The 20807-nt window shown below is 45.6% G+C and overlaps 1 protein-coding gene and 1 long non-coding RNA gene across 3 annotated transcripts in view; one reads left to right on the forward strand and one right to left on the reverse strand.

The window, feature by feature from the left end:
* Nucleotides 1–20807, reverse strand: part of LOC138681117 (calpain-13-like) — a 156345-nt gene that overhangs the window by 71164 nt on the left and 64374 nt on the right. For both annotated transcript variants that reach the window (XM_069768371.1, XM_069768370.1), the window contains exons 5-8: nt 10972–11105; nt 6949–7123; nt 4605–4679; nt 7–92 (exon numbers count right to left, since the gene is read on the reverse strand). In XM_069768371.1, the coding sequence (XP_069624472.1) occupies nt 7–92; nt 4605–4679; nt 6949–7123; nt 10972–11105 (470 nt within the window). The remainder of the gene's footprint in view (nt 1–6; nt 93–4604; nt 4680–6948; nt 7124–10971; nt 11106–20807) is intronic.
* The window catches only part of LOC138681120 (uncharacterized), a 56626-nt gene continuing 43399 nt past the window's right edge, over nt 7581–20807 (forward strand). The window contains exon 1 of the long non-coding RNA XR_011321889.1: nt 7581–7707. This is a non-coding gene — a long non-coding RNA (uncharacterized lncRNA). The remainder of the gene's footprint in view (nt 7708–20807) is intronic.

A 20807-nucleotide genomic window follows, 5' to 3' on the forward strand; every position in this document is an offset into this window, starting at 1 on the left:
ATTTACTTATCGCTCCAGCGTCCGTTCCATTCGCTATGTCCCCAAGGATTCCAGATCCGAATAATATCTTCTAATCTGTTTTTATATTCAATCTATAGAAAATTGCACATTTTATATCAGTCTGAACCATAAATTCTCTCCATAGTAGGGGAGCGGTATAACATACTGATTGGTATAACAATTAATAATAATAATAATAATAATAATAATTGGCAATACAGTGACTCCTATTCAACTGCAAAGTCTACTGGAGTTAGGGTGGTGATAATATGGCATAAATCCAGACCAGCCATATGTGACCCTACAGGTGTAATATGAGGACCTAATGAAAGATCTATAACTGCACATGAAATGTCCTGTATAGTCCTGATCTCCGAAAATGAGGCACGGCGTCCTATAGGGCCCCGGAGTGTTCGCAGACTAAGTGCAACTACTGCTGTGATACAAATCAGTAATAGTTAACACATAGTGTGATAGCTGTACGCTTGTTGGTGCTTATATGTATAGGAAAGATATATATCTTGGGACCGTGTTACAGTAGATAGAAAAATATTTAGAACTCTCAATTCTAAATAGTTTGCTTGCGTGTAGAAATAGTTTTTATCACCAGTAGGTGGCAGTGTGTCCATATTATTTACCCCAACAGTTTATACATAATCGCTCTCCGGAAACATTAACGACTTCAATTATTGTAAAATTACAAACAAGAAAAGTGATTATTGTGATAAACGTCTGATACCCAGAAAAATAACCACTGTTTAATACAAATACGCAAGAACAGTTATACCTATTATACAGTTAACAGCAGCTATGTAATTGCAGGATAGAAAGTGTAATGTGCTGAGTATATTCTATGAATAAACAGCTTGAAACAACCCAAATCTACAACTTAAAGACTGAAACATCACAGCTGTCAGAACTGTAAATTATCCATTGTCTAAACAAAAGAGCTAATACAAATCTACTGCACCAATAACACTACATACGATAAAAAAAGTATTATAGTAGTTATATTCTTGTACATAGGGGCAGTATTATAGTAGTTATATTCTTGTACATAGGGACAGTATTATAGTAGTTATATTCTTGTATATAGGGACAGTATTATAGTAGTTATATTATTGTACATAGGGGCAGTATTATAGTAGTTATATTATTGTACATAGGGGCAGTATTATAGTAGTTATATTCTTGTATATAGGGGGCAGTATTATAGTAGTTATATTCTTGTACATAGGGGCAGTATTATAGTAGTTATATTCTTGTATATAGGGGGCAGTATTATAGTAGTTATATTCTTGTACATAGGGACAGTATTATAGTAGTTATATTCTTGTACATAGGAGCAGTATTATAGTAGTTATATTATTGTACATAGGGGCAGTATTATAGTAGTTATATTCTTGTACATAGGGGCAGTATTATAGTAGTTATATTCTTGTATATAGGGGGCAGTATTATAGTAGTTATATTCTTGTACATAGGAGCAGTATTATAGTAGTTATATTCTTGTACATAGGAGCAGTATTATAGTAGTTATATTCTTGTACATAGGGACAATATTATAGTAGTAATATTCCTGTACATAGGAGCAGTATTATAGTAGTTATATTCTTGTACATAGGGACAGTATTATAGTAGTAATATTCCTGTACATAGGAGCAGTATTATAGTAGTTATATTCTTGTACATAGGGACAGTATTATAGTAGTAATATTCCTGTACATAGGAGCAGTATTGTAGTAGTTATATTCTTGTACATAGGGGCAGTATTATAGTAGTTATATTCTTGTACATAGGAGCAGTATTATAGTAGTTATATTCTTGTACATAGGAGCAGTATTATAGTAGTTATATTCTTGTACATAGGGACAGTATTATAGTAGTTATATTCTTGTACATAGGAGCAGTATTATAGTAGTTATATTATTGTACATAGGGGCAGTATTATAGTAGTTATATTCTTGTATATAGGGGGCAGTATTATAGTAGTTATATTCTTGTACATAGGGGCAGTATTATAGTAGTTATATTCTTGTATATAGGGGGCAGTATTATAGTAGTTATATTCTTGTACCTAGGGACAGTATTATAGTAGTTACCGTATATTCTTGTACATAGGAGCAGTATTATAGTAGTTATATTATTGTACATAGGGGCAGTATTATAGTAGTTATATTCTTGTATATAGGGGCAGTATTATAGTAGTTATATTCTTGTACATAGGGGCAGTATTATAGTAGTTATATTCTTGTATATAGGGGGCAGTATTATAGTAGTTATATTCTTGTACATAGGAGCAGTATTATAGTAGTTATATTCTTGTACATAGGAGCAGTATTATAGTAGTTATATTCTTGTACATAGGGACAGTATTATAGTAGTTATATTCTTGAACATAGGAGCAGTATTATAGTAGTTATATTATTGTACATAGGGGCAGTATTATAGTAGTTATATTCTTGTATATAGGGGGCAGTATTATAGTAGTTATATTCTTGTACATAGGGGCAGTATTATAGTAGTTATATTCTTGTATATAGGGGGCAGTATTATAGTAGTTATATTCTTGTACATAGGGACAGTATTATAGTAGTTATATTCTTGTACATAGGAGCAGTATTATAGTAGTTATATTATTGTACATAGGGGCAGTATTATAGTAGTTATATTCTTGTATATAGGGGGCAGTATTATAGTAGTTATATTCTTGTACATAGGAGCAGTATTATAGTAGTTATATTCTTGTACATAGGAGCAGTATTATAGTAGTTATATTCTTGTACATAGGGACAGTATTATAGTAGTAATATTCCTGTACATAGGAGCAGTATTATAGTAGTTATATTCTTGTACATAGGGACAGTATTATAGTAGTAATATTCCTGTACATAGGAGCAGTATTGTAGTAGTTATATTCTCGTACATAGGGGCAGTATTATAGTAGTTATATTCTTGTACATAGGAGCAGTATTATAGTAGTTATATTCTTGTACATAGGAGCAGTATTATAGTAGTTATATTCTTGTACATAGGGACAGTATTATAGTAGTAATATTCCTGTACATAGGAGCATGTTATGATAGGTAATCCAGTACCACAATGGACATAGAAGTCAGAGCACATACAGTGACCTGACAATAACCCAAAAACATAGAACGAGCTCTGAGACGTGGGAACTCTGCTGACCGCAATCCCTAATCCCCCCCAACCACACTAGAGGCAGCCGTGGATTGCGCCTAACGCTCCCTATGCAACTCGGCACAGCCTGAGAAACTAGCTAGCCTGAAGATAGAAAATAAAGCCTACCTTGCCTCAGAGAAATACCCCAAAGGAAAAGGCAGCCCCCACATATAATGACTGTGAGTTAAGATGAAAAGACAAACGTAGAGATGAAATAGATTTAGCAAAGTGAGGCCCGACTTACTGAACAGAGCGAGGATAGGAAAGGTAACTTTGCGGTCAACACAAAACCCTACAAACAACCACGCAAAGGGGGCAAAAAGACCCTCCGTACCGACTAACGGCACGGAGGTACACCCTCTGCGTCCCAGAGCTTCCAGCAAGCAAGAAAAACCAAATACGCAAGCTGGACAGAAAAAACAGCAAACAAAAATAACACAAGAGCAACTTAGCTATGCAGAGCAGCAGGCCACAGGAACGATCCAGGAGGAAACAAGTCCAATACTAGAACATTGACTGGAGGCCAGGATCAAAGCACTAGGTGGAGTTAAATAGAGCAGCACCTAACGACTTCACCACATCACCTGAGGAAGGAAACTCAGAAGCAGCAGTACCACTCTCCTCCACCAACGGAAGCTCATAGAGAGAATCAGCCGAAGTACCACTCGTGACCACAGGAGGGAGCTCTGCCACAGAATTCACAACAGGAGCAGTATTGTAGTAGTTATATTCTTGTACATAGGGGCAGTATTATAGTAGTTATATTCTTGTACATAGGAGCAGTATTATAGTAGCTATATTCTTGTACATAGGGGCAGTATTATAGTAGTTATATTCTTGTACATAGGGGCAGTATTATAGTAGTTACATTCTTGTACATTGGGGCAGTATTATAGTAGTTATATTCTTGTACATATGGGCAGTATTATAGTAGTTATATTCTTGTACATAGGAGCAGTATTATAGTAGCTATATTCTTGTACATAGGGGCAGTATTATAGTAGTTATATTCTTGTACATAGGGGCAGTATTACAGTAGTTATATTCTTGTACATAGGGGCAGTATTACAGTAGTTATATTCTTGTACATAGGGGCAGTATTATAGTAGTTATATTCTTGTACATAGGAGCAGTATTATAGTAGTTATATTCTTGTACATAGGGGGCAGTATTATAGTAGTTATATTCTTGTACATAGGGGCAGTATTATAGTAGTTATATTCTTATACATAGGGGCAGTATTATAGTAGTTATATTCTTGTACATAGGGGCAGTATTACAGTAGTTATATTCTTATACATAGGGGCAGTATTATAGTAGTTAGATTCACCCGATATCAGATTCCACAGATGTCAGTTTACACTAATATGAAGGAATTAGTCACCTACGTCACACAGATATATGCAGTAGCTGGTTTTTACCTTTTTGCTGTCTGTCACGGTGTAGGCATGACCCTTGATGAGGCCGCTTGGCAGCTCAATATTTCCAGCTGATAACTGAAATAGAATAATGTTTAATATCTTATATGTGATTGATTTATATGTCATATCATTGCTTATATGTGTATTTACTAATCAGGAATTGTAACATGATGCACTCAACATTGCAATCACAATCTTTCTCTCCTGGCGACCTATACAGGAGTGCCCAGAGCACACAGTCGGTCACATACTTGCCAACAGACATAATTTTGCCAGTACAATCCTGGGCACTCTTGTTTTTAATATATTTATTGATGACTTGGTAGAGGACATACAGTTATATGGCCAGGTCAGGGGTAAGACGCACTCAGTTCCCGCTCACAGGGGTCAAGAATAGTACAGAGAAATTAGTTTAACTGGAGGCTTGGGCTGAGACATGACAATGGAAGATTTAGTTGGGATAAATGTAAGACGAAGACGAATAAGTAAAATGTAGAATTATGTACTAAATGGTAAAACACTGGGTATAACTATCACTGAAAAATACTTGGATGTATGGGTGGACGGCAAAATCAAATTTAGTGATCTCTGCCAGGCAAATAAAATCATGGGATGCATTAAAAGAGGCAGAGATAACAATGAAGGTTCCGTACAAGTCACTAATGATTAGTGATGAGTGAGTATACTCGTTGATCGGGTTTTCACGAGTACGCTCGGGTGTCCTCCGAGTATTTGTTAGTGCTCTGAGATTTAGTTTTCATCGCCTCAGCTGAATGATTTACAGCTACTAGCCAGCCTGAGTACATGTGGGGGTTGCCTGGTTGCTAGGGAAGTATGAGGAGTATTACTGTGGATTCTCTTCTGTTCAAGCAGTGATACAATAGATTTTATGTATGAGCAGTGAGACTGTGGGTTCTTTACCGTACAAGCAGTGAGGCTGGGTTCTATACTGTATGAGGAGTATTACTGTGGATTCTCTTGTGTTCAAGCAGTGATACAATAGATTCTTTATGTATGAGCAGTGAGACTGTGGTTTCTTTACCGTACAAGCAGTGAGGCTGGGTTCTATACTGTATGAGGAGTATTACTGTGGATTCTCTTCTGTTCAAGCAGTGATACAATAGATTCTTTATGTATGAGCAGTGAGACTGTGGGTTCTTTACCGTACGAGTAGTGAGGATGGGTTCTATACTGTATGAGGAGTATTACTGTGGATTCTCTTCTGTTCCAGCAGTGATACAATAGATTCTTTATGTATGAGCAGTGAGACTGTGGGTTCTTTACCGTACAAGCAGTGAGGCTGGGTTCTATACTGTATGAGGAGTATTACTGTGGATTCTCTTCTGTTCAAGCAGTGATACAATAGATTCTTTATGTATGAGCAGTGAGACTGTGGGTTTTTTACCGTACGAGTAGTGAGGATGGGATCTATACTGTATTAGGAGTATTACTGTGGATTCTCTTCTGTTCCAGCAGTGATACAATAGATTCTTTATGTATGAGCAGTGAGACTGTGGGTTTTTTACCGTACGAGTAGTGAGGATGGGTTCTATACTGTATGAGGAGTATTACTGTGGATTCTCTTCTGTTCCAGCAGTGATACAATAGATTTTTTATGTATGAGCAGTGAGACTGTGGGTTCTTTACCGTACAAGCAGTGAGGCTGGGTTCTATACTGTATGAGGAGTATTACTGTGGATTCTCTTCTGTTCAAGCAGTGATACAATAGATTCTTTATGTATGAGCAGTGAGACTGTGGGTTTTTTACCGTACGAGTAGTGAGGATGGGTTCTATACTGAATGAGGAGTATTACTGTGGATTCTCTTCTGTTCAAGCAGTGATACAATAGATTCTTTATGTATGAGCAGTGAGACTGTGGGTTCTCTACCATACGAGTAGTGAGGTTGGGTTCTATACTGTATGAGGAGTATTACTGTGGATTCTCTTCTGTTCAAGCAGTGATACAATAGATTCTTTATGTATGAGCAGTGAGACTGTGGGCGCTTTACCGTACGAGTAGTGAGGATGGGTTCTATACTGAATGAGGAGTATTACTGTGGATTCTCTTCTGTTCAAGCAGTGATACAATAGATTCTTTATGTATGAGCAGTGAGACTGTGGGTTCTTTACTGTACAAGCAGTGAGACTATGAAATTCTCTGCCATATGTTGTAACTTAAATTCAAGCAGGGCCCGGACGCCTTTCTTGATGGATAGATTTTAATAGAAATTGACAGCTCCCTCAGTTGACATTCCTATGACCAATTAAACTATATTGCTTCTTTTAGTCCATTATTTTTCACAGATACTTTATGCACATTTATATCTGTGCCTTTATACTCACATTTCCTTGCGTAGCACACCCCATGAGTGATCCTGATCGTGCGGCACCTAATATTACGTTTTGCAGTTCGAATGGGGATTTGGTTATGTTAAAATACATCGGCACCCCTCCTGTAAAATCCACCATTGCTTCTGAGATTACTCCCCAGTGCAAATTCTGGTAGGATCCTCGCAGCCTGAAAGAACGGAAGCAGCAAATTAAAGGCTGTGGAGTGGAAACGATTGTATCCAGGCACTTCAAGGTCATCCGTAAGAAAACTGTCATGATGATATTTACCCCTTCAAGAGGCACTGATCTGCCCCATAGAATTAGAAAAAATAAAAGGCAGCCTCTCGCATTGTGTAGGGGACCTGTATGCAGCCTTAAAGGGGTTGTTCACTCAGGATAGCACTCGAAAACTGAAAAACAGCTGTCGCATAGAAGTCACACAAGGAAGCTCTGACATGTGTAAGTTTACTCAATGGAGGAAGTAGTAATAGAATATCTCTAAAGAAGTATCAGTTGTCATAAGACAAATTGTGTTCTGCTCCTGTGTCGTTATGACAAAACATCCCGGTGTGAGCTCAGGGGGTTAAGTGTTATCATAGGGACGAAGATGTGTGAGTTGATATTTATTGTCCGCATATATACACAGGTAACAGCCAGGACTAAAAGACAAGGTGGATGACGAAACGCTAATGTGACTGATCTCGGAATCAGCTTTCATGAATTACGGAACATTCTGAGAAAACATCGTACTCGTACCAAGCAAGATACAATGTAATGTGGGAAAAGAAACTATTGTGACGCCTGCTGTCTCTAATAAACTAGAAAGTGTAATCCCAGCAATAACTCAGGATCAGTAATGTAATATATGTACACAGTGACTGCACCAGCAGAATAGTGAGTGCAGCTCTGGAGTATAATACAGGATGTAACTCAGGATCAGTAATGTAATGTATGTACACAGTGACTGCACCAGCAGAATAGTGAGTGCAGCTCTGGGGTATAATACAGGATGTAACTCAGGATCAGTTATGTAATGTATGTACACAGTGACTGCACCAGCAGAATAGTGAGTGCAGCTCTGGAGTATAATACAGGATGTAACTCAGGATCAGTAATGTAATGTATGTACACAGTGACTGCACCAGCAGAACAGGGAGTGCAGCTCTGGAGTATAATACAGGATGTAACTCAGGATCAGTAATGTAATGTACAGTATGTACAGTGACTGCACCAGCAGAATAGTGAGTGCAGCTCTGGAGTATAATACAGGATGTAACTCAGGATCAGTAATGTAATGTATGTACACAGTGACTGCACCAGCAGAATAGTGAGTGCAGCTCTGGAGTATAATACAGGAGGTAACTCAGGATCAGTAATGTAATGTATGTACACAGTGACTGCACCAGCAGAATAGTGAGTGCAGCTCTGGAGTATAATACAGGATGTAACTCAGGATCAGTAATGTAATGTATGTACACAGTGACTGCACCAGCAGAATAGTGAGTGCAGCTCTGGAGTATAATACAGGAGGTAACTCAGGATCAGTAATGTAATGTATGTACACAGTGACTGCACCAGCAGAATAGTGAGTGCAGCTCTGGAGTATAATACAGGATGTAACTCAGGATCAGTAATGTAATGTATGTACACAGTGACTGCACCAGCAGAATAGTGAGTGCAGCTCTGGAGTATAATACAGGATGTAACTCAGGATCAGTAATGTAATGTATGTACACAGTGACTGCACCAGCAGAATAGTGAGTGCAGCTCTGGAGTATAATAAAGGATGTAACTCAGGATCAGTAATGTAATGTATGTACACAGTGACTGCACCAGCAGAATAGTGAGTGCAGCTCTGGGGTATAATACAGGATGTAACTCAGGATCAGTTATGTAATATATGTACACAGTGACTGCACCAGCAGAATAGTGAGTGCAGCTCTGGAGTATAATACAGGATGTAACTCAGGATCAGTAATGTAATGTATGTACACAGTGACTGCACCAGCAGAATAGTGAGTGCAGCTCTGGAGTATAATACAGGATGTAACTCAGGATCAGTAATGTAATGTATGTACAGTGACTGCACCAGCAGAATAGTGAGTGCAGCTCTGGAGTATAATACAGGATGTAACTCAGGATCAGTAATGTATGTACACAGTGACGGCACCAGCAGAATAGTGAGTGCAGCTCTGGAGTATAATACAGGATGTAACTCAGGATCAGTAATGTAATGTATGTACACAGTGACTGCACCAGCAGAATAGTGAGTGCAGCTCTGGAGTATAATACAGGAGGTAACTCAGGATCAGTAATGTAATGTATGTACACAGTGACTGCACCAGCAGAATAGTGAGTGCAGCTCTGGAGTATAATACAGGATGTAACTCAGGATCAGTAATGTAATGTATGTACACAGTGACTGCACCAGCAGAATAGTGAGTGCAGCTCTGGAGTATAATACAGGAGGTAACTCAGGATCAGTAATGTAATGTATGTACACAGTGACTGCACCAGCAGAATAGTGAGTGCAGCTCTAGAGTATAATACAGGATGTAACTCAGGATCAGTAATGTAATGTATGTACACAGTGACTGCACCAGCAGAATAGTGAGTGCAGCTCTGGGGTATAATACAGGATGTAACTCAGGATCAGTAATGTAATGTATGTACACAGTGACTGCACCAGCAGAATAGTGAGTGCAGCTCTGGAGTATAATACAGGATGCAGCTCAGGATCAGTAATGTAATGTATGTACACAGTGACTGCACCAGCAGAATAGTGAGTGCAGCTCTGGGGTATAATACAGGATGTAACTCAGGATCAGTAATGTAATGTATGTACACAGTGACTGCACCAGCAGAATAGTGAGTGCAGCTCTGGGGTATAATACAGGATGTAGCTCAGGATCAGTAATGTAATGTATGTACACAGTGACTGCACCAGCAGAATAGTGAGTGCAGCTCTGGGGTATAATACAGGATGTAACTCAGGATCAGTAATGTAATGTATGTACACAGTGAGTGCACCAGCAGAATAGTGAGTGCAGCTCTGGGGTATAATACAGGAGGTAACTCAGGATCAGTAATGTAATGTATGTACACAGTGACTGCACCAGCAGAATAGTGAGTGCAGCTCTGGAGTATAATACAGGGGGTAACTCAGGATCAGTAATGTAATGTATGTACACAGTGACTGCATCAGCAGAATAGTGAGTGCAGCTCTGGGGTATAATACAGGATGCAGCTCAGGATCAGTAATGTAATGTATGTACACAGTGACTGCACCAGCAGAATAGTGAGTGCAGCTCTGGGGTATAATACAGGATGTAACTCAGGATCAGTAATGTAATGTATGTACACAGTGAGTGCACCAGCAGAATAGTGAGTGCAGCTCTGGGGTATAATACAGGAGGTAACTCAGGATCAGTAATGTAATGTATGTACACAGTGACTGCACCAGCAGAATAGTGAGCGCAGCTCTGGAGTATAATACAGGATGTAACTCAGGATCAGTAATGTAATGTATGTACACAGTGAGTGCACCAGCAGAATAGTGAGTGCAGCTCTGGAGTACAGTATAATACAGGATGTAACTCAGGATCAGTAATGTAATGTATCTACACAGTGACTGCACCAGCAGAATAGTGAGCGCAGCTCTGGAGTATAATACAGGATGTAACTCAGGATCAGTAATGTAATGTATGTACACAGTGACTGCACCAGCAGAATAGTGAGTGCAGCTCTGGGGTATAATACAGGATGTAACTCAGGATCAGTAATGTAATGTATGTACACAGTGACTGCACCAGCAGAATAGTGAGTTCAGCTCTGGACTATATCACAGATAATACATGTATTTCCCATTCAAGGCAGGGCGTTCACAAGAAGATGTCCCTCTTTCTCTCTCTGCTCCTGAGAAAACTGCTTTGATTAAAGCAATAGTTTGGTTAGAAGCTGTGCACTACGCCCATTTCTGTTGAGTTAGGACTGTAATATAGGTAAAAATAAATACTTTAAATCACATACACTTACTTGGCATACGCTTTCTCCAATAGAGATGGCCAAAACTCATTGCTGACACGTGGCTGTACAAACACAAAGTTTCCATTGAGCATCGGTAACCGATCATCGACAACCACATCCACCCATTCGCCAAACTGCCAGAACTAAGAGAAGAAAACAAGATAAAAAAAAACGGGACTAAAAAATCTGGTCAGGAGGACAGTTGTTTATTGACAGATTTAATACTGAAAGTTAATGGGGTAAATAAACCTAGGCAGATTATCTTGTAACTGCCCCCTATAACAGCAGTGTGGATGTGTAGTCTGGAGCACCCCCTATAACAGCAGTCTGGATGTGTAGTCTGGAGCCCCCTATAACAGCAGTCTGGATGTGTAGTCTGGAGCCCCCCCTATAACAGCAGTCTGGATGTGTAGTCCGGTGCCCCCCTATAACAGCAGTCTGGATGTGTAGTCTGGAGCCCCCCTATAACAGCAGTCTGGATGTGTAGTCTGGAGCCCCCCCTATAACAGCAGTCTGGATGTGTAGTCCGGTGCCCCCCTATAACAGCAGTCTGGATGTGTAGTCTGGAGCCCCCCCTATAACAGCAGTCTGGATGTGTAGTCTGGAGCCCCCCCTATAACAGCAGTCTGGATGTGTAGTCTGGAGCCCCCCCTATAACAGCAGTCTGGAAGTGTAGTCTGGAGCCCCCTATAACAGCAGTCTGGATGTGTAGTCTGGAGCCCCCTATAACTGCAGTCTGGATGTGTAGTCCGGTGCCCCCCTATAACAGCAGTCTGGATGTGTAGTCTGGAGCCCCCCTATAACAGCAGTCTGGATGTGTAGTCTGGAGCCCCCCCCCCTATAACAGCAGTCTGGATGTGTAGTCTGGAGCCCCCTATAACAGCAGTCTGGATGTGTAGTCTGGAGCCCCCTATAACAGCAGTCTGGATGTGTAGTCTGGAGCCCCCTATAACTGCAGTCTGGATGTGTAGTCCGGTGCCCCCCTATAACAGCAGTCTGGATGTGTAGTCTGGAGCCCCCCTATAACAGCAGTCTGGATGTGTAGTCCGGTGCCCCCCTATAACTGCAGTCTGGATGTGTAGTCTGGAGCCCCCCTATAACAGCAGTCTGGATGTGTAGTCTGGAGCCCCCTATAACAGCAGTCTGGATGTGTAGTCCGGTGCCCCCCTATAACAGCAGTCTGGATGTGTAGTCTGGAGCCCCCCCTATAACAGCAGTCTGGATGTGTAGTCTGGAGCCCCCTATAACAGCAGTCTGGATGTGTAGTCTGGAGCCCCCCCCCCCCTATAACAGCAGTCTGGATGTGTAGTCTGGAGCCCCCCTATAACAGGAGTCTGGATGTGTAGTCTGGAGCCCCCTATAACAGCAGTCTGGATGTGTAGTCTGGAGCCCCCCCCCCTATAACAGCAGTCTGGATGTGTAGTCTGGAGCCCCCCCTATAACAGCAGTCTGGATGTGTAGTCTGGAGCCCCCTATAACAGCAGTCTGGATGTGTAGTCTGGAGCCCCCCCCCCTATAACAGCAGTCTGGATGTGTAGTCTGGAGCCCCCTATAACAGCAGTCTGGATGTGTAGTCTGGAGCCCCCCCCTATAACAGCAGTCTGGACGTGTAGTCTGGAGCCCCCTATAACAGCAGTCTGGATGTGTACTCTGGAGCCCCCCCTATAACAGCAGTCTGGATGTGTAGTCTAGAGCCTCCTATAACAGCAGTCTGGGTGTGTAGTCTGGAGCCCCCCTATAACAGCAGTCTGGATGTGTAGTCTGGAGCCCCCTATAACAGCAGTCTGGATGTGTAGTCTGGAGCCCCCCCTATAACAGCAGTCTGGATGTGTAGTCTGGAGCCCCCTATAACAGCAGTCTGGATGTGTAGTCTGGAGCCTCCTATAACAGCAGTCTGGAGCCCCCCTATAACAGCAGTCTGGATGTGTAGTCTGGAGCCCCCCCTTTAAAAGCAGTGTGGATGTGTAGTCTGGAGCCCCCCTATAACAGCAGTCTGGATGTGTAATCTGGAGCCCCCCTATAACAGCAGTCTGGATGTGTAGTCTGGAGCCCCCCCTTTAACAGCAGTCTGGATGTGTAGTCTGGAGCCCCCCTATAACAGCAGTCTGGATGTGTAGTCTGGAGCCCCCTCTATAACAGCAGTCTGGATGTGTAGTCTGGAGCCCCCTATAACAGCAGTCTGGATGTGTAGTCTGGAGCCCCCCTATAACAGCAGTCTGGATGTGTAGTCTGGAGCCCCCTATAACAGCAGTCTGGATGTGTAGTCTGGAGCCCCCTATAACAGCAGTCTGGATGTGTAGTCTGGAGCCCCCTATAACAGCAGTCTGGATGTGTAGTCTGGAGCCCCCCTATAACAGCAGTCTGGATGTGTAGTCTGGAGCCCCCCTATAACAGCAGTCTGGATGTGTAGTCTGGAGCCCCCCTATAACAGCAGTCTGGATGTGTAATCTGGAGCCCCCTATAACAGCAGTCTGGATGTGTAGTCTGGAGCCCCCTCTATAACAGCAGTCTGGATGTGTAGTCTGGAGCCCCCTATAACAGCAGTCTGGATGTGTAGTCTGGAGCCCCCCTATAACAGCAGTCTGGATGTGTAGTCTGGAGCCCCCTATAACAGCAGTCTGGATGTGTAGTATGGAGCCCCCTATAACAGCAGTCTGGATGTGTAGTCTGGAGCCCCCCCTATAACAGCAGTCTGGATGTGTAGTCTGGAGCCCCCTCTATAACAGCAGTCTGGATGTGTAGTCTGGAGCCCCCTATAACAGCAGTCTGGATGTGTAGTCTGGAGCCCCCCTATAACAGCAGTCTGGATGTGTAGTCTGGAGCCCCCTATAACAGCAGTCTGGATGTGTAGTATGGAGCCCCCTATAACAGCAGTCTGGATGTGTAGTCTGGAGCCCCCCTATAACAGCAGTCTGGATGTGTAGTCTGGAGCCCCCTATAACAGCAGTCTGGATGTGTAGTCTGGAGCCCCCTATAACAGCAGTCTGGATGTGTAGTCTGGAGCCCCCTATAACAGCAGTCTGGATGTGTAGTCTGGAGCCCCCCTATTACAGCAGTCTGGGTGTTTAGTCTGGAGCCCCCTATAACAGCAGTCTGGATGTGTAGTCTGGAGCCCCCTATAACAGCAGTCTGGATGTGTAGTATGGAGCCCCCCCCCTATAACAGCAGTCTGGATGTGCAGTCTGGAGCCCCCTATAACACCAGTGTGGATGTGTAGTCTGGAGCCCCCCTATAACAGCAGTCTGGGTGTGTAGTCTGGAGCCCCCTATAACAGCAGTCTGGATGTGTAGTCTGGAGCCCCCCTATTACAGCAGTCTGGGTGTTTAGTCTGGAGCCCCCTATAACAGCAGTCTGGATGTGTAGTCTGGAGCCCCCCTATTACAGCAGTCTGGGTGTTTAGTCTGGAGCCCCCCTATAACAGCAGTCTGGATGTGTAGTCTGGAGCCCCCTATAACAGCAGTCTGGATGTGTAGTATGGAGCCCCCCCTATAACAGCAGTCTGGATGTGCAGTCTGGAGCCCCCTATAACACCAGTGTGGATGTGTAGTCTGCAGCCCCCTATAACAGTCTGGGTGTGTAGTCTGGAGCCCCCTATAACAGCAGTCTGGATGTGTAGTCTGGAGCCCCCCTATTACAGCAGTCTGGATGTGTAGTCTGGAGCCCCCTATAACAGCAGTCTGGGTGTTTAGTCTGGAGCCCCCTATAACAGCAGTCTGGATGTGTAGTCTGGAGCCCCCTATAACAGCAGTCTGGATGTGTAGTCTGGAGCCCCCCTATAACAGCAGTCTGGATGTGTAGTCTGGAGCCCCCTATAACAGCAGTCTGGATGTGTAGTCTGGAGCCCCCTATAACAGTCTGGGTGTGTAGTCTGGAGCCCCCCCTATAACAGCAGTCTGGATGTGTAGTCTGGAGCCCCCTATAACAGCAGTCTGGATGTGTAGTCTGGAGCCCCCCTATAACAGCAGTCTGGATGTGTAGTCTGGAGCCCCCTATAACAGCAGTCTGGATGTGTAGTCTGGAGCCCCCTATAACAGTCTGGGTGTGTAGTCTGGAGCCCCCTATAACAGCAGTCTGGATGTGTAGTCTGGAGCCCCCCTATAACAGCAGTCTGGATGTGTAGTCTGGAGCCCCCTATAACAGCAGTCTGGATGTGTAGTCTGGAGCCCCCTATAACAGCAGTCTGGATGTGTAGTCTGGAGCCCCCTATAACAGCAGTCTGGATGTGTAATCTGGAGCCCCCTATAACAGCAGTCTGGATGTGTAGTCTGGAGCCCCCCCCTATAACAGCAGTCTGGATGTGTAGTCCGGTGCCCCCCTATAACAGCAGTCTGGATGTGTAGTCTGGAGCCCCCTATAACAGTCTGGGTGTGTAGTCTGGAGCCCCCCTATAACAGCAGTCTGGATGTGTAGTCTGGAGCCCCCTATAACAGTCTGGGTGTGTAGTCTGGAGCCCCCTATAACAGCAGTCTGGATGTGTAGTCTGGAGCCCCCTATAACAGTCTGGATGTGTAGTCTGGAGCCCCCCTATAACAGCAGTCTGGATGTGTAGTCTGGAGCCCCCTATAACAGCAGTCTGGATGTGTAGTCTGGAGCCCCCCTATAACAGCAGTCTGGATGTGTAGTCTGGAGCCCCCCTATAACAGCAGTCTGGATGTGTAGTCTGGAGCCCCCTATAACAGCAGTCTGGATGTGTAGTCTGGAGCCCCCTATAACAGCAGTCTGGATGTGTAGTCTGGAGCCCCCCTATAACAGCAGTCTGGATGTGTAGTCTGGAGCCCCCTATAACAGCAGTCTGGATGTGTAGTCTGGAGCCCCCTATAACAGCAGTCTGGATGTGTAGTCTGGAGCCCCCTATAACAGCAGACTGGATGTGTAGTCTGGAGCCCCCTATAACAGCAGTCTGGATGTGTAGTCTGGAGCCCCCTATAACAGCAGTCTGGATGTGTAGTCTGGAGCCCCCCTATAACAGCAGTCTGGATGTGTAGTATGGAGCCCCCTATAACAGCAGTCTGGATGTGTAGTCTGGAGCCCCCTATAACAGCAGTCTGGATGTGTAGTCTGGAGCCCCCTATAACAGCAGTCTGGATGTGTAGTCTGAAGCCCCCCCCCTATAACAGCAGTCTGGATGTGTAGTCCGGTGCCCCCCTATAACAGCAGTCTGGATGTGTAGTCTGGAGCCCCCTATAACAGCAGTCTGGATGTGTAGTCTGGAGCCCCCTATAACAGCAGTCTGGATGTGTAGTCTGGAGCCCCCCTATAACAGCAGTGTGGATGTGTAGTCTGGAGCCCCCCTATAACAGCAGTCTGGATGTGTAGTCTGGAGCCCCCTATAACAGCAGTCTGGATGTGTAGTCTGGAGCCCCCTATAACAGCAGTCTGGATGTGTAGTATGGAGCCCCCTATAACAGCAGTCTGGATGTGTATTCTGGAGCCCCCTATAACAGCAGTCTGGATGTGTAGTCTGGAGCCTCCTATAACAGCAGTCTGGATGTGTAGTCTGGAGCCCCCTATAACAGCAGTCTGGATGTGTAGTCTGGAGCCCCCCTATAACAGCAGTCTGGATGTGTATTCTGGAGCCCCCTATAACAGCAGTCTGGATGTGTAGTCTGGAGCCCCCCTATAACAGCAGTCTGGGTGTGTAGTCTGGAGCCCCCTATAACAGCAGTCTGGATGTGTAGTCTGGAGCCCCCCCCTATAACAGCAGTCTGGATGTGTAGTCCGGTGCCCCCCTATAACAGCAGTCTGGATGTGTAGTCTGGAGCCCCCTATAACAGCAGTCTGGATGTGTAGTATGGAGCCCCCCCTATAACAGCAGTCTGGATGTGTAGTCTGGAGCCTCCTATAACAGCAGTCTGGATGTGTAGTCTGGAGCCCCCTTATAACAGCAGTGTGGATGTGTAGTCTGGAGCCCCCTATAACAGCAGTCTGGATGTGTAATCTGGAGCCCCCTATAACAGCAGTCTGGATGTGTAGTCTGGGGCCCCCCTATAACAGCAGTGTGGATGTGTAGTCTGGAGCCCCCCTATAACAGCAGTCTGGATGTGTAATCTGGAGCCCCCTATAACAGCAGTCTGGATGTGTAGTCTGGAGCCCCCCCTATAACAGCAGTGTGGATGTGTAGTCTGGAGCCCCCTATAACAGCAGTCTGGATGTGTAGTCTGGAGCCCCCTATAACAGCAGTCTGGATGTGTAGTCTGGAGCCCCCTATAACAGCAGTCTGGATGTGTAATCTGCAGCCCCCCTATAACAGCAGTCTGGATGTGTAGTCTGGGGCCCCCCTATAACAGCAGTGTGGATGTGTAGTCTGGAGCCCCCCTATAACAGCAGTCTGGATGTGTAATCTGGAGCCCCCTATAACAGCAGTCTGGATGTGTAGTCTGGAGCCCCCCCTATAACAGCAGTCTGGATGTGTAGTCTGGAGCCCCCTATAACAGCAGTCTGGATGTGTAGTCTGGAGCCCCCTATAACAGCAGTCTGGATGTGTAGTCTGGAGCCCCCTATAACAGCAGTCTGGATGTGTAGTCTGGAGCCCCCCTATAAGAGCAGTCTGGATGTGTAATCTGGAGCCCCCTATAACAGCAGTCTGGATGTGTAGTCTGGAGCCCCCCTATAACAGCAGTCTGGATGTGTAATCTGGAGCCCCCCTATAACAGCAGTCTGGATGTGTAGTCTGGAGCCCCCTATAACAGCAGTCTGGATGTGTAGTCTGGAGCCCCCTATAACAGCAGTCTGGATGTGTAGTCTGGAGCCCCCCCTATAACAGCAGTGTGGATGTGTAGTCTGGAGCCCCCCTATAACAGCAGTCTGGATGTGTAGTCTGGAGCCCCCTATAACAGCAGTCTGGATGTGTAGTCTGGAGCCCCCCTATAACAGCAGTCTGGATGTGTAATCTGGAGCCCCCCTATAACAGCAGTCTGGATGTGTAGTCTGGAGCCCCCTATAACAGCAGTCTGGATGTGTAGTCTGGAGCCCCCCTATAACAGCAGTCTGGATGTGTAGTCTGGAGCCCCCTATAACAGCAGTCTGGGTGTGTAGTCTGGAGCCCCCTATAACAGTCTGGGTGTGTAGTCTGTACCCCCCTATAACAGCAGTCTGGATGTGTAGTCTGGAGCCCCCCTATAACAGCAGTCTGGGTGTGTAGTCTGGAGCCCCCTATAACAGCAGTGTGGATGTGTAGTCTGGAGCCCCCTATAACAGTCTGGATGTGTAGTCTGGAGCCCCCTATAACAGCAGTCTGGATGTGTAGTCTGGAGCCCCCTATAACAGTCTGGGTGTGTAGTCTGGAGCCCCCCTATAACAGCAGTCTGGATGTGTAGTCTGGAGCCCCCTATAACAGCAGTCTGGATGTGTAGTCTGGAGCCCCCTATAACAGCAGTCTGGATGTGTAGTCTGGAGCCCCCCTATAACAGCAGTCTGGATGTGTAGTCTGGAGCCCCCTATAACAGCAGTCTGGATGTGTAGTCTGGAGCCCCCTATAACAGCAGTCTGGGTGTGTAGTCTGGAGCCCCCTATAACAGCAGTGTGGATGTGTAGTCTGGAGCCCCCTATAACAGTCTGGATGTGTAGTCTGGAGCCCCCTATAACAGCAGTCTGGATGTGTAGTCTGGAGCCCCCTATAACAGCAGTCTGGGTGTGTAGTCTGGAGCCCCCTATAACAGCAGTGTGGATGTGTAGTCTGGAGCCCCCTATAACAGTCTGGATGTGTAGTCTGGAGCCCCCTATAACAGCAGTCTGGATGTGTAGTCTGGAGCCCCCTATAACAGTCTGGGTGTGTAGTCTGGAGCCCCCCTATAACAGCAGTCTGGATGTGTAGTCTGGAGCCCCCTATAACAGCAGTCTGGATGTGTAGTCTGGAGCCCCCCTATAACAGCAGTCTGGATGTGTAGTCTGGAGCCCCCTATAACAGCAGTCTGGATGTGTAGTCTGGAGCCCCCCTATAACAGCAGTCTGGGTGTGTAGTCTGGAGCCCCCTATAACAGCAGTGTGGATGTGTAGTCTGGAGCCCCCTATAACAGTCTGGATGTGTAGTATGGAGCCCCCTATAACAGCAGTCTGGATGTGTAGTCTGGAGCCCCCTATAACAGTCTGGGTGTGTAGTCTGGAGCCCCCCTATAACAGCAGTCTGGATGTGTAGTCTGGAGCCCCCTATAACAGCAGTCTGGATGTGTAGTCTGGAGCCCCCTATAACAGCAGTCTGGATGCGTAGTCTGGAGCCCCCCTATAACAGCAGTCTGGATGTGTAGTCTGGAGCCCCCTATTACAGCAGTCTGGGTGTTTAGTCTGGAGCCCCCTATAACAGCAGTCTGGATGTGTAGTCTGGAGCCCCCCTATAACAGCAGTCTGGGTGTGTAGTCTGGAGCCCCCTATAACAGCAGTCTGGATGTGTAGTCTGGAGCCCCCCTATAACAGCAGTCTGGGTGTGTAGTCTGGAGCCCCCTATAACAGCAGTCTGGATGTGTAGTCTGGAGCCCCCCTATAACAGCAGTCTGGGTGTGTAGTCTGGAGCCCCCTATAACAGCAGTCTGGATGTGTAGTCTGGAGCCCCCCCTATAACAGCAGTCTGGATGTGTAGTCCGGTGCCCCCCTATAACAGCAGTCTGGATGTGTAGTCTGGAGCCCCCCTATAACAGCAGTCTGGATGTGTAGTCTGGAGCCCCCCCTATAACAGCAGTCTGGATGTGTAGTCCGGTGCCCCCCTATAACAGCAGTCTGGATGTGTAGTCTGGAGCCCCCCCTATAACAGCAGTCTGGATGTGTAGTCTGGAGCCCCCCCTATAACAGCAGTCTGGATGTGTAGTCTGGAGCCCCCCCTATAACAGCAGTCTGGAAGTGTAGTCTGGAGCCCCCTATAACAGCAGTCTGGATGTGTAGTCTGGAGCCCCCTATAACTGCAGTCTGGATGTGTAGTCCGGTGCCCCCCTATAACAGCAGTCTGGATGTGTAGTCTGGAGCCCCCCTATAACAGCAGTCTGGATGTGTAGTCTGGAGCCCCCCCCCCTATAACAGCAGTCTGGATGTGTAGTCTGGAGCCCCCTATAACAGCAGTCTGGATGTGTAGTCTGGAGCCCCCCCTATAACAGCAGTCTGGATGTGTAGTCCGGTGCCCCCCTATAACAGCAGTCTGGATGTGTAGTCTGGAGCCCCCCCTATAACAGCAGTCTGGATGTGTAGTCTGGAGCCCCCCCTATAACAGCAGTCTGGATGTGTAGTCTGGAGCCCCCCCTATAACAGCAGTCTGGATGTGTAGTCCGGTGCCCCCCTATAACAGCAGTCTGGATGTGTAGTCTGGAGCCCCCCTATAACAGCAGTCTGGATGTGTAGTCTGGAGCCCCCCCTATAACAGCAGTCTGGATGTGTAGTCCGGTGCCCCCCTATAACAGCAGTCTGGATGTGTAGTCTGGAGCCCCCCCTATAACAGCAGTCTGGATGTGTAGTCTGGAGCCCCCCCTATAACAGCAGTCTGGATGTGTAGTCTGGAGCCCCCCCTATAACAGCAGTCTGGAAGTGTAGTCTGGAGCCCCCTATAACAGCAGTCTGGATGTGTAGTCTGGAGCCCCCTATAACTGCAGTCTGGATGTGTAGTCCGGTGCCCCCCTATAACAGCAGTCTGGATGTGTAGTCTGGAGCCCCCCTATAACAGCAGTCTGGATGTGTAGTCTGGAGCCCCCCCCCCTATAACAGCAGTCTGGATGTGTAGTCTGGAGCCCCCTATAACAGCAGTCTGGATGTGTAGTCTGGAGCCCCCTATAACAGCAGTCTGGATGTGTAGTCTGGAGCCCCCTATAACTGCAGTCTGGATGTGTAGTCCGGTGCCCCCCTATAACAGCAGTCTGGATGTGTAGTCT

Source organism: Ranitomeya imitator, chromosome 5, assembly GCF_032444005.1.
Source record: "Ranitomeya imitator isolate aRanImi1 chromosome 5, aRanImi1.pri, whole genome shotgun sequence".
In the NCBI taxonomy this organism is placed as follows: domain Eukaryota; kingdom Metazoa; phylum Chordata; class Amphibia; order Anura; family Dendrobatidae; genus Ranitomeya; species Ranitomeya imitator.